The sequence below is a fragment of the Haplochromis burtoni genome, unplaced genomic scaffold (assembly GCF_018398535.1).
Source record: "Haplochromis burtoni strain Fernald_Lab_line unplaced genomic scaffold, NCSU_Asbu1 Contig_413, whole genome shotgun sequence".
Lineage (NCBI taxonomy): Eukaryota > Metazoa > Chordata > Actinopteri > Cichliformes > Cichlidae > Haplochromis > Haplochromis burtoni.
The window spans coordinates 202,906-215,792 of record NW_024582774.1 but is presented as its reverse complement, the minus strand read 5'-3'; the positions used below and the strand labels follow the sequence as shown (position 1 = coordinate 215,792).

General features: G+C 42.4%; 1 protein-coding gene across 1 annotated transcript in view; it reads left to right on the top strand.

The window, feature by feature from the left end:
* LOC102298495 (storkhead-box protein 2) overlaps positions 1–12,887 on the top strand; it is a 52,638-nt gene that overhangs the window by 26,198 nt on the left and 13,553 nt on the right. The window contains exon 2 of the mRNA XM_005944928.2: positions 1,298–1,450. Within this exon, the coding sequence (XP_005944990.1) occupies positions 1,298–1,450 (153 nt within the window). The remainder of the gene's footprint in view (positions 1–1,297; positions 1,451–12,887) is intronic.

The window sequence follows — 12,887 nt, the reverse complement described above, 5'->3', positions numbered from 1 at the left end:
ATCTGCCGGTGGATCACTGACTTCCTGACGGACAGGAAGCAGCATGTGAGGCTGGAAGGGATCAGGCACATTCATCTGGGAAAGCTTGCCTCGGAGATGGTCTGGAAGGATGGTGTTGAAGGCAGAGCTGAAGTCCACAAACAGGATCCTGGTGTAGGTTCCTGGGGAGTCCAGATGCTGCAGGATGAAGTGTAGGGCCATGTTGATGGCGTCATCTACAGACCTGTTGGCTCTGTATGCAAACTACAGGGGGTCCAGGAGGGGGGCCGTGAGGGTCTTGAGATGGGAGAGAACTAGGCGCTCAAAGGACTTCATGACCACAGATGTCAGAGCCACGGGTCTGTAGTCATTTAGTCCAGTGATCCTAGGTTTCTTGGGGACAGGGATTATGGTAATCAGATTGGACTCTGGTCCTACTTACCTTTCAGTATTCTGCAAATGTCATAGTTACATTGTAATGTTTTAAAAACTGAGCTTTAAAATATACCTACAAACATACCGCCTATGAACAGTGGTAATAAAAGAAAAAGAGGCCGACAGTGATCACTGACTTTTTTTTAGTGGCTTGTTTAGTTTAAATGGAAGAAGATACAAAGCATTAAAACATGTTAAAAACACAACAGCCTTAATAAACACAGAGAAGTTTGGACTTGGAAGCAGGATTCATAATCATCACTTAACAATCGGATTTTTTGGAACCCCTCAGCCTTTCTCCTTGTTTCCCTTCTTTAAGAATGGCTTCTTGGTAGCTGCTGATCCGCTGAAACCATTTCTGACAAAGTTTTGGTCAACAGCAAATGGATCAACTGAAGGGGCAGATAAATCTCTGTTTCTGTTTCAGGTTTTTGCTGGATTTTTCTTATTTCTTAATGACATGACTTTGAGATACTCTTCTGCTGTAGGTAGATTTTATGCTTGCTGCTTAATCTTTTTTGTTTTGGCCTCCGGTTGTCCAGCTTCCTCAAATGTTTAAAAGAGACACCTCACACATTTTAAGAACACCTCAAGTTTTTGGCTAATAGCTCCTTGGGATTCACCTGATGGTGTAAAAATACTTCTCAAAATGTGTTATCTTTGGTGATACTTCACAGATTCAACTAAAACATTGGAATAAATGATCTGTTTTGGTGACAGGATGGTAATGTAGTGCCTAAAGACACATTTTCACAGGACTTCAGAAAGCCTGAAGAGCTGGCAGACACATGACTTTTTATTTGATATATTTCTAAGATGTGTTTTGTTTTGTATTGTGCAGTTTAGGAAACTAGTCACTTAACCGTTTTCTGTCTTTTCACAGGTGATGTGTCACCGATCAGTATGTCCCCCATCAGCCAATCACAGTTCATCCCTTTGGGAGAGGTTTTGTTATTGGCTATCTCTGCTATGAACTCTGCCCATAAGCCTGTCACTCAGGAGGCCTTAACTGAACACCTGCAGACATGTTTTCCAGGTAACACCAGCCTCAGTCAGCACTGTGTGTAAACTCTTGTCTACTCAATCACAGTTACAGGTTCAAGTTACTGTCTTTCTTATCACCTTCTTAATTCTTAATCTATCCAAGCACTCACACAACTCTTTGAAGTGTCTGATGTTTCTTTTGCTTTCTAAAGGTGAGAATAAGTCATTTTATCTCAACTGTTAAAGATTTGCCTGTGCAATATTTGGCATTTTTCTAAATGCAATTCGAAGAGGTTTTCCACCCAGAACTTGTTATCAGTTAACCTTTTAAAAATGTAAATGTGTCAGTGATATATCTCCCCTTGCCCCTGTGGGGCGGTCCTTATCCTTCAAGCTCAGGTCCTCTACCAGAGACCTGGGAGCTTGAGGCTCCTCCAGCAGATCCCAAGAACAAAATCCGAGATCTCTTTCCAGAAGAGCGCAGTCCTGGGAACAGCTAAGATACCGGACCCTCGAGCTCTCAGGCCTCTGGTAGAGGACCCGAGCTGGAAAGAAAAAGACTGCCCAAGTTTTATATCACTTTGACCTCCGACATGACAATGACCCAAAACACACTTTGCTCATGGTGAAGAACTACCTTCAGAAAACCAAAGTAAACGTTATCTGCTGGTCTACACAAAGCTCTGAGTTGAAACCCAACGAAAATCTGTTGGTTGAACTGAAGATCAAGAGATTCACCAAACAGAAGTGACCTGGGATTGCTCAGGAGATGTGTGTGTGAGACTCGTTGAACACTACTACAAATGACTGATACTGTTAGTATCAGGGGGGCTAATAATTTTGACCCAGGTAGTTTTTGTGAAATAATTTTGCTCCTGTGGGCAAAATAAAATAATGTAAAGATCCAAAATAAAAAGATAATATATGCATTTTCCATTTTCCATTTGCATTTTTTTCCTGAATGGAACATGTAAGAAAATCTAACCAGTTAAGGTGTAAAACAGTAACCTGAAACCCAGTTATACTCACTTCCACTTTTTTCCAGTGTTTTTCTGTCACCACTTTGTGCACACATACAGAATGACTTGACTGTATCATACGCTCCAAATTTGTCTATTGTCTCAGTGAGGTGGACAGTGAGATGCGATGTGGTAGTAAAGTATGACACAGCTGTGTCTCTACACTCCTGGTATAGCTCAGAAAGTGTTGTTTATGAGCAGGGTTGTGGCAACAAGAGTCACTTACTTTAATCAGCTTCTTAAGCAGTCGAAAATGTCGGATTTATCTACATTATGTCTTTAAAAATGAGGCATAAAGTGTTTATTTGTCTTGTAACTGTCTCCTCAGTTTTTGTCATAAGGCATGTTATGGAATTTTAGTTATTTGGAGCGTTACTTATGTATTTCTTTATGTTACCTTTGGCTTTTAATATGGTAAGCATTTGTAATTCAGAAAAGTTACCATGCAAGAGATTTATTGACTTATTAACTTGAGAATTTGTGGGAAATTTGCACACATTCCCATGTCTGGTTTAATGATCGCATCAGCCAGCATAGTCCCTGTGACTCTGTACATAATGTTAAGTCAAATTGTTGAATGTTGTCAATGTGTTTCTTAAATTTGTAAAGTCTTAGTTCAAACTATACGATCAAAGATGTTCCTTTGTCTCTGACCACCTCTCCAGCCACTCTGTGCTAGGGAGGTTTTATTGTAGTCAGTGTTGGGAAGGTTACTTTTAAAATGTATTCCACTACAGATACAGAATACATGCCCCAAAATGTATTCTGTAACGTATTCCGTTACGTTACTCAATGACAGTAACGTATTCTGAATACTTTGGATTACTTAATATATTATCATGCTTTTTACAACAACGTGAATGTACTATTGCTGTGTGATTTATTACTATTACTGAAGGTCCGCGACTCCGAACTGTAGTAAAGGGACCTCTGACTAATACGGCGGGGTCCCTGTCGGCTCGTAGCCGAAAAATAGCTTTACTTTGTTGTGTGGGTCAACTTTTCTTGCGAGAGACAGAGAGAGGCGTTGAAAGGCTGCTCCAACGGAACTTATTGTTTCGGAGGAAAACACGAACACGGTGTACAGTCGAGTCTTAATAGCTTACTTACAACTGGGCTCGTCAGGCTCTCTTCTTGGCTGCAGTGGTTATTATTATATTTACATGCTTCCAGCTCCCGTTTTTGCTCGATGACAACTCGTACCTTTCCACTCCCCTTTTTCTCCCTCCTCGCTCACAGACACATAACGTGTATGGCAGTCCATTCTCCCTGCAGCACGGACTACACTGCCCATGATGCTACATTCTTTAGAGCTATGCTTGTAGCATTCTGCCTGTTAGCTTAGCACAACAACAACAACAAAAAGGCGCTCTCTCACCCAGGAAACACGCAGAGAGAGAGCGTCACCCTGTAACCATGGCAACCGTAACGCTGCCGCCTGGAACAACAGAACGTAGCTGTCAAACAAAACCCAAACAGTCCTGACCCGCGACAAAATGAAACAGGAAAGTACCGCAGTGTAATCCATTTATTTCAACAAAGTAACTGTATTCTGAATACCACCTTTTTAAACGGTAACTGTAACGGAATACAGTTACTCATATTTTGTATTTTAAATACGTAACGGCGGTACATGTATTCCGTTACTCCCCAACACTGTGGTACATTCTATCTGAAGATCTGTTTCTTGTGTTGTAGCTTCCTGCTTTTATGACCCTTTTGGTGAGCAGGAGGACACACACACACACACACACAGTGCCTTGTCTTAGAACCATTGGGGGGTTTGCGGTGGGAGGTGCTTGTGCTGTGATGTGTATTGTAACTGTTATGTCAATAAACAGCTGCGAGGAAGCTGCTCTTTGAAGGATTTGGGCTAGAGACAGGTGATGAGCATTAAGCTCCACCACCTGGTTCTGACCAAGGCTTCCCTCGTTAGCGAGTTAAAGAGCGGTTGAAGATGTTCTGTTTTGTCTTGTGTTCTTCATGAGGAATAAGTCTCTAAACTAGCGGGGCCTGTGGTAACACAGACCCAACACATGAGGTCTACACATCCTCATCCTTCTGCTGTGTTGCACATGCAACAATTACAGGGAGAAAATTGCTGTTGCTTTATTATTTATTCGTTATTTCTAGTCTCTTTAACATTATTATTATAGGCAATTTGTTTGAAACATTTTAGATCAAATTAGATAATATAGTCGATATATTCCTATAGTGACATGTTTTTATTAGAGCCCCAGCAATTTATCAGCTGGCCAGTATAATTGGTTGATATTAGACATTTGGGGAAATCTCAGCATCAGCATTTATAAGACTGGATAAATGAAAATGTAAAAACTACAGAAGACAAGGAAAAAAACATCTCAACCATGTTACGAGTGTGTACTGCGAATCTTGTCTGCTAGAAAGTACTTTTCCTGTTGACAACACACATTTGGAATACCAGAAATACAACACCAGCAGAGCTGGGCAGAGCATAAACAAGTCGATAAATCCATCAGGCTTTATTCCAGAAAGTTGATGCTGTTCATTTGGACGTAGCTTTTTCAGTCACCAGAGACACTAAAGAAATGTCACTTGGATGAGTGACGAAACATTTCTCCCACTGAAAACGTCCAGATGCACAGAATCAACTTTTTGGGCTTTCCTTATCCGGATGATTGAGCATGCATGAAGACATCAGACTTCGTTATTCCCACATTTTCACAGTCCTAATAACCAGTTTGAATTGGCAACATTTAATGTGTTGTGACTGCACGCTAAATCTGCACACTGTTTCTCCACACCTGACATGAGGGAGCTGCAAACAGGCAAAATGCAGCTGAAAAATTCAGATACATCTTGAAATGCTTTAAAGGACCTGGTATGTTTTGAAATTTCCTGGTAGAGTGTTGAAGTGCATGTCTTATTTTTTGCAGTTTTAAACAAGACGCGAGGTCATATGACCACTGTTTTCTGAGTGGGAGGGGCAGCTTCCATTAGAACTGCCCTCCTGGCAAACAAGGAACAGAACAATAGCGCCTGTCTTAAAGGCCAGCAGAGACACTTCATCCGCTCCAAAGAGAGCCATTAGGAGATTAGGTGGTAGGCTCACATTGAGAATCTTAAACAGGGAGTGAAAAACCTCTGTCCAGAACTGACCGAGACTGGGACAAGACCAGTACATATCAGTAAGGCTTCAGCAATGTTGCATCCATCACAGTATGGAATGATTTCAGGATAGATACAAGATAATCTGGATTGTGAAAATTGGGCGGGTAAGGAAAAAGTTTAACAGCAGAATAAACCCTTTATAGCACAGCCCAATAGAGGTAATGTGGCCGATCAATGTCTCATAAATTCTGTTGCTTTATTGGTTTTAGGGCACCCACTAAAATGGGTCATCCAAGTGGCAGTGGTACCAGGGTCACATTTTGTGACCACGTGAACTTTCTGGTTCAAATAATTTTTTCTTGTGATATAATTATTATCATTGTTATTATTACTCATTTCAACTGTTGTAAAAAAAGTATTTCCAGATATGGGATAACTTTTCTCATCATCTCAAGCCAGTTTTCATCATTGATGTTAATCAAATGTATCAACAAGATGTCTCCTTGGCTGTTCTTGATTGGTTTAAAGCAGTGGTTTCCAGCATTTTGGACCAGGCCACACAGATGGACACAGGATCCTTGCAGATGGGACACAGATTGTTAATGTGTCGTGACATTTGTTTTTCTTTGGTCGGCAGTTCTAGAAAAAATTTGAAAACCAGACTGATAACTATTAAAAATATGTGTTTAAACACTATAGAGGCTGGAAAATAGGGCTGGGCGATATGGCCTAAAATCCATATAGCGGTATAATTTGAAGCACATGCAGTAATGATATATATCACAATATATTCTTTTCTTCTGTATAACGTATTTTCCCCACTATAAGGCACACTTACAATCCTTTAATTTTCTTAAACCGATTTTATGTGCTACACGGCGCTCAAAAATCTGTCAAAAAATGTTTTAGTACGACTTTGGTTGCTACGAAGCCGCATCGCTTGATGGATTGTCGGAGCGTCACGGCTACTGTAGTCAGGAGCCTCGCTGAGTAATCTGGGTCCTAAACTCCGTCACCCTCAGGTCCCAAAGTCAAACAAACACTGCAGCATCACTGAGAGTTAAAAACTGTCTAAATTCTTTCATCTTTAATAAAATGATCAGCGTTGCTGCTTTACCAGGTGTAACAATTAAGTTTAACATCCAGGCATCCATGAAGACAGGATTTATTAAATTTAACCTAAGCATGATGTAGCATGTTCTGACTGAGAGATTTCTGAGAAAATTCAAACGTACAGCTCTGATATCACTTCCAACATAGATGAAGACAGAAAACTAAACAGCAGTGACGTTTGTAGGGTTACTGAAGCTGGGCTAGCTGGTATAAAATGATGTGCTATGTGATTGCTAGTGACACAGCTATATTAGCATAACATTAGCACAGTGAAGCTGAAGGATGAACGCCAACTTTTTTCCACTCGATAAAAGTTAACGTGAGGGATTCTGGTGGTCAGGGACAAATGCAGTCGCATAGCAGGATGCTGTACACGGGCCAAACTTCAGTCAGGAGAACAACTGAGATAATCCATCCACAATATGAGGTTAGTTATTAATATGCTGCAACAACATGGGAACAGAGCAGCTGTGATAGAATACAGCATTAATGAATCAATGTTACAGAAGTGGAGGAAGCGCAGTTTTTGGCTTTCCCCATATTTCAAAAGTGCTTCATCTCTTTGCTATGACTGTCGCCTGCCATAATTTGTAGATGATAAGTTGTAGCCGCTGCCATGCTTTTGACCAAAACAGGGGCAGCTTGATGACATCATCAACATGCTCTATTGCGGTAGAGCGGTATAGTCAGAATCTCTATCGTTGGCCAAATTTAATCGTTTCTACCATATACGTTTATACCGCCTGCCCCTACTGGAAAAGTTGCTAACTATTAGAATAAAAGGTTGCTGAGGTTGCCAGGTTTGTCATAGCTGCAGTCCTCTTTCAGATTTAAACATTAAAGGAAGTTTGCTATTCCATCTGTAAGTTTGCTAATAGCTAAAACAAAATAGATGTTAGCGAGTCTCAGGTGTGGGACTTGATTGACCAGAGGGCAGCGGCTCAAACAGGTGGTGGGTGGGGTGCAGTGGGTCACCTGTGATGGCCCTGGTTTTCCTGAGACAGGAGGATCTAGCGATGGCAGCCAATGATTTTTTGGGCAGTGTTAATTATCCTCTGCGCAGCCTTCCTGTTCTCAGTTGTGGCCCCTGTGTACCAAAAACCCTGGCAGTAGGAGACCAAACTAGGGGGCTGAGAGCCCTGTGGGGATCCAATGCTGAGTGACGGTGCGAGGTAGATGTGGGGGCCGGTTTGTCAAGAAGTTTTTGATCCAGGAGCAGGTAATGTGCTGAGACACTATCCACTCAAATGACTATAGGCGTGAAGACTATGAATGTATGTAGTCATTGACAATGTCTATGCCAGTGTTTTGGGGGATGGGAATGATGGTGGAGGCCTTCAGACAGGTGGGGACCATGGCATGAGTCAGGGAGAGATCAAACAGCCTGGTAAGGATCCCTGCCAGTTAGTCCACGCAAGCTTTAACCACCATCCCTGGGATGCTTCGGGTTCATCGCTCTCAGTCTCCTCCTGACCTCATGTTCCTGAGGGAGCGGGTTGGTGGTGGGGAATTCGGGGGTAGAGGGTGCTGGGGAGGGGTGGTCTCAAATCGAGCAAAGAAGGTGTTGAGCTCCACTGTGAATTTGAGGCTGCTTTTGGCAGTCAGGGGGCTCCGGCCTTTGGAGTTGATGAATGCTTGGATCCCTCTCTACACCTGGAGGGGGTTATTGTTGTAGAGGAGGCCCTATATCCTCCTCCTGCCTCCCACCTTGGCCTGTTTGGTGCCCCTCCTCTTGGCTCTTGCATTGCTGTATAGAGACCTGTCCCTCAGCCTGAAGGCCAAGTTTTAAGTTCTGATCTGAGCCTGCACTCCACTCATCATCCAAGGTTTTCGGTTAGGAACAACTGTTACTGTCTGCATTTCGTTGCCCTGTACCTGTGCATGTGCAATGACAATAAAGTTGAATTCTATTCTATTTCTAATTCTATTTTCTACACATTTCAAACATGCCTTATTTAAAGTCCACAGCAACGATATGGACGCCCTCAGGGTGCTCTCTGCTGTTTGCTGATGGAGGTGATTGCTGTTCCTGACAATAACAGGCGTCTCACAATCTCAGCTTGGGTGCTGTCGGCCCAGTCTGAAGTAGAGTCCGAGTTCAGACTGAGGCCGATGTCTGATTGTTCCTGATAAATTAGGAAGACGCAACCAAAAGGCATAAAAAACATTTTTATGCCTTTTGGTTGCGTCTTCCTACAACGCACTGATCACTTTAATTTATCAGGAACAATTAGACATCGGCCTCAGTCTGAGATCCGAGTGTCGAAATTGTGGACACAACAGGAAGTTGTCATTGAGTGTAGTGAGCAGTTGATCACCTCCAAACCAGCCAGAATGATTGAATGAAGCTGAATGAATGCTCATGTGCCACAGTGATTATAATCAATCAGTTATACATCTGGATTATGGTTATGGTTGGGTTTTTGCCTTATAATATAAAGCACCTTGAGGTGACTGTTATTTAATGATTTTGCTGTATATAAATTAAACTGAATTGAAATGAGTTGAATAGATCTCATTCTCATTCATTGAAAGATTCTTTGAAACACATCACCCAGGTATTTCTTCCCACTTAACCGGGCTGGGTGACTGGGGCAGCAGAGAGGTCCACAGGGCCTCCTCCCTGTAGGACATGCCTGGAACTGCCCAGGAGGATCTTGTCAGATGTCAGAACCACCTCAACTCACTGCTTTTGATGTTCAAGAGTAGCAGCTCTATTCTGCGACACCCTCAAATGACTGAATGTGCACACATTAATGGAAATACAATATACGCTACTTTTCAAAAGTTTGAGAACAGCCCAGTTTTTCCAGTTATTTATTCCAGTTCAAGTCGTTCAAGTCCAATGAACAGCTTGAAATAATACAAAGGGAACTGTGAGAGTTTTAAAACAAAGGTAAGGTTACCCAAGGGTGGGATCTAAAACCTGCAGGACACCGGCCCTTGAGGCCTGGAGTTCGACACCCCTTAACAATTTAAAATCTGCTCTGCAGCAATGGAGGTTGATTAAGCCTTGAAAGATGGTGCTACTAATTCCTACAGGTGTTCCAACTTTTCTAGATTACTTCCAGCCCCCTCTGTCTGCATAAAGCAGTGTTGAACACACTGTGGTACCATACCTTCGTGAGCATCAGTTGAACAGTATTGTACTGCAGAAAGTAGAGTGTTGCTACAGAAATGGCAAGAAACAGACAATTAACAGTGGAGGAGAGACAGGCCATCATAACATAATGTAGGTCTGTCCTACAGAGAACCTGCAAAGAAAGTCAAGGTGTCAGTGAGTCCAGTTTCCTTCACCATCAAAGGCTCCTTGAACCAGAACAGCTACCACAGCATTCTGCAGCACCATGCAGGATCCTCTGGTATGGACCTAGTTGGTCAGGGCTTCATCCTACAGCAGGATAAAGACCCCAAACAGTCCAAGCTGTGCCAGAACCACCTCAGGAAAGAAGAACAAGATGGTGAGCTTGGAAACATGGAGGTCCAGCACAGTCTGTTTGCTTAGCCTGGCAGGGCGAAGGATACTGTCTGAACTATGGACACGCACACACACATACACTTACACTGATAAGCACTCACTCATCCCCCCTCCCCTTCCAAAGCCTTCGATGCTTGTTGCATCCTGGGAACACGAGGCGGGTCTGGGCCCGCGCTGGAGAGTCGGTGCAGTGGCAGGATGGCTGCTGTGTTGCCTGGGATTACTCCTCATCCCCTACCCACCTCTGTTGCTGGTCACGTGCTCCATAATGTTGTGCTGTGAACATTTATGTGCTTTCTGTGCAGAGGAGTTTTTTTGTTTCCTGTTCTCATGCTGTCCTCCTGTAGCCCAGCATGAGTAGAGGTCTCTTTTTTTCCTCTTGTACTTTCCCATTGTAGTGTACATTTCACGGTTTTTTTCTGTAATGCAACCGTTCTCTGACTTGTATCCCCATGTGATGTCTGTGTTGTGTGTGTAAGGTCGGGGGGCGGGTTCATTCCACTGCAGGGCAACCTGCCACTGCATGTGGCGAATAAAATTTGAACTTGAACTGAACTTGAACTAAATTGCATAATTTTCAATAAAAACTGGAAAAATTGGGGTTTTCTAAAACTTTTGACCGGTAGTGTATAAGGCAGTGAAAGTTTGTACAATTCTAATTAGCTTGAAATTGATATTTGGTATGACCACCTTTATTCTTCAACCTCACCTGAACTCTGTTAGGTGAGCTTTCTTGTAATTTCTTTAAGTAGTCTCCAAGAATAGTTTTCTGGGCTTATTGAAGTTCTTCTTTGAATGTTGGCTGCCTTTTGTTCTCTCTGTCAAGACGATCCCACACTGCTTCAGCAATGTTCATCATATTGTGTACCATGCATTATGAAACATTATTCTTTGAACCATAACATACTAAACCCCTCCTGATTCAACAAAGAAATTTCTCAAGCGATTCACTATGTGTCTTATTACTCTCGCTACCTGGTCATCGTCTTAGCACGATTGAGGTGGCTGAACAAACACTCACTGTTTCTGTGCATGCAGTCTATCTTGTATTGCATCAGTCTGGATGCAGTGAAAAGCTGCTATGATGTAACTGACAGTAATAACTCCAGACTGGTAGAGGAGTGAGTGAAGGAGATGCTAAAAAAGAAAAGAGAAACATGGAGATTGAGGGGTTAGTTACGGAAAGAAAAAGTAACAGTAAGCAACAAAGTAGAACAAAGAAGAAAAATCAATAAAAAAAACTGCAGAGAAAATCCCATGAGGATTGACATAGAATCACTTTTCACTCCAGGGTACATTTTTGTAACCCAAAAAGAATAAACAGATTTTCCTGTGCTGTTTATCAGTCCATAAACTTAAACTGATGATGATGTTGGTTATTTACAATGGGTAAAGTAATACTCATGGTGTTTACTCACAGCAGCCATGTGACACCAGATTGGCTGCGTGCAGTTTTGTCAGGGTAGAGAGCCGTTAGCATATCATCCTGCAAACCTTGAGTGTAGATCTGTAGAAGACTGCATTCGATTCCTAAGGGCTGACAGGGACGCCTACTTCACTGCCTTTCTCTAAAACCACCCATGGTTTTAGAGAAAGGCAGTGACTTTGCTTCCACTGTCAGAGGCCATAAGATGATTTGCTGATTCTGTACTGTAATAAGTTCTGAAACCCAACTTAAACCCTTAAACTAAACATTTCCTCTACAGAAGATCAGTTAGCTGTTTTGCAACTACTCTTTCAAGAACATTTGGGTTAAAAGGAACTTCATAGATTGGCGTATAATTAGTTCAGACAGCTGGATCAAGCTGTTTAATTATTCCCACTAGGGGTGGGCGATATAAATGATATACGATAGAAACGATATAAATTTGGCCAACGATAGAGATTTTGACTATATCGCGATAGCGCATGTTGATGATGTCATCAAGCTGCGCCTGTTTTGGTCAAAAGCATGGCAGCGGCTACAACCATTATCATCTACAAATTATGGCGGGCGACAGTCATAGCAAAGAGATGAAGCACTTTTGAAATATGGGGAAAGCCAAAAACTGCGCTTCCTCCACTTCTGTAACATTGATTCATTAATGTTGAATTCTCTCGCAGCTGCTTTATTCCCATGTTGTTGCAGCATATTAATGACTAACCTCATATTGTGGATGGATTATCTCAGTTGTTCTCCTGACTGAAGTTTGGCCCGTGTACAGCATCCTGCTATGCGACTGCATTTGTCCCTGACCACCAGAATCCCTCACGTTAACTTTTATCGAGTGGAAAAAAGTTGGTGTTCATCCTCCAGCTTCACTGTGTTTATGTTATGCTAATATAGCTGTGTCACTAGCGATCACGTAGCACAACATTATATACCAGCTAGCCCAGCTTCAGTAACCCTACAAACGCCACTGCTGTTTAGTTTTCTGTCTTCATTTATGTTGGAAGTGACAGCAGAGCTGTACGTTTGAATTTTCTCAGAAATCTCTCAGTCAGAACATGCTACATCATGTTTAGGTGGAAGCTAGCGAGCTAACTTCCTGCTAACTTCTAACTCTGTTAAATTTAATAAATCCTGTTTTCATGGGTGCCTGGCGTAATTGTTTCACCTGGTAAAGCAGCAACGCTGATGATTTTATTAAAGATGAAAGAATTTAGACCGGGGAGCACGGTGGCACGGTGGTTAGAACTGTTGCCGCACAGCAAGAAGGTCCTGAGTTCAATTCCTCCATCAGGCCGGGGTCTTTCTGTGTGGAGTTTGCATGTTCTCCCCGTGTTTGCGTGGGTTCCCTCCGGGT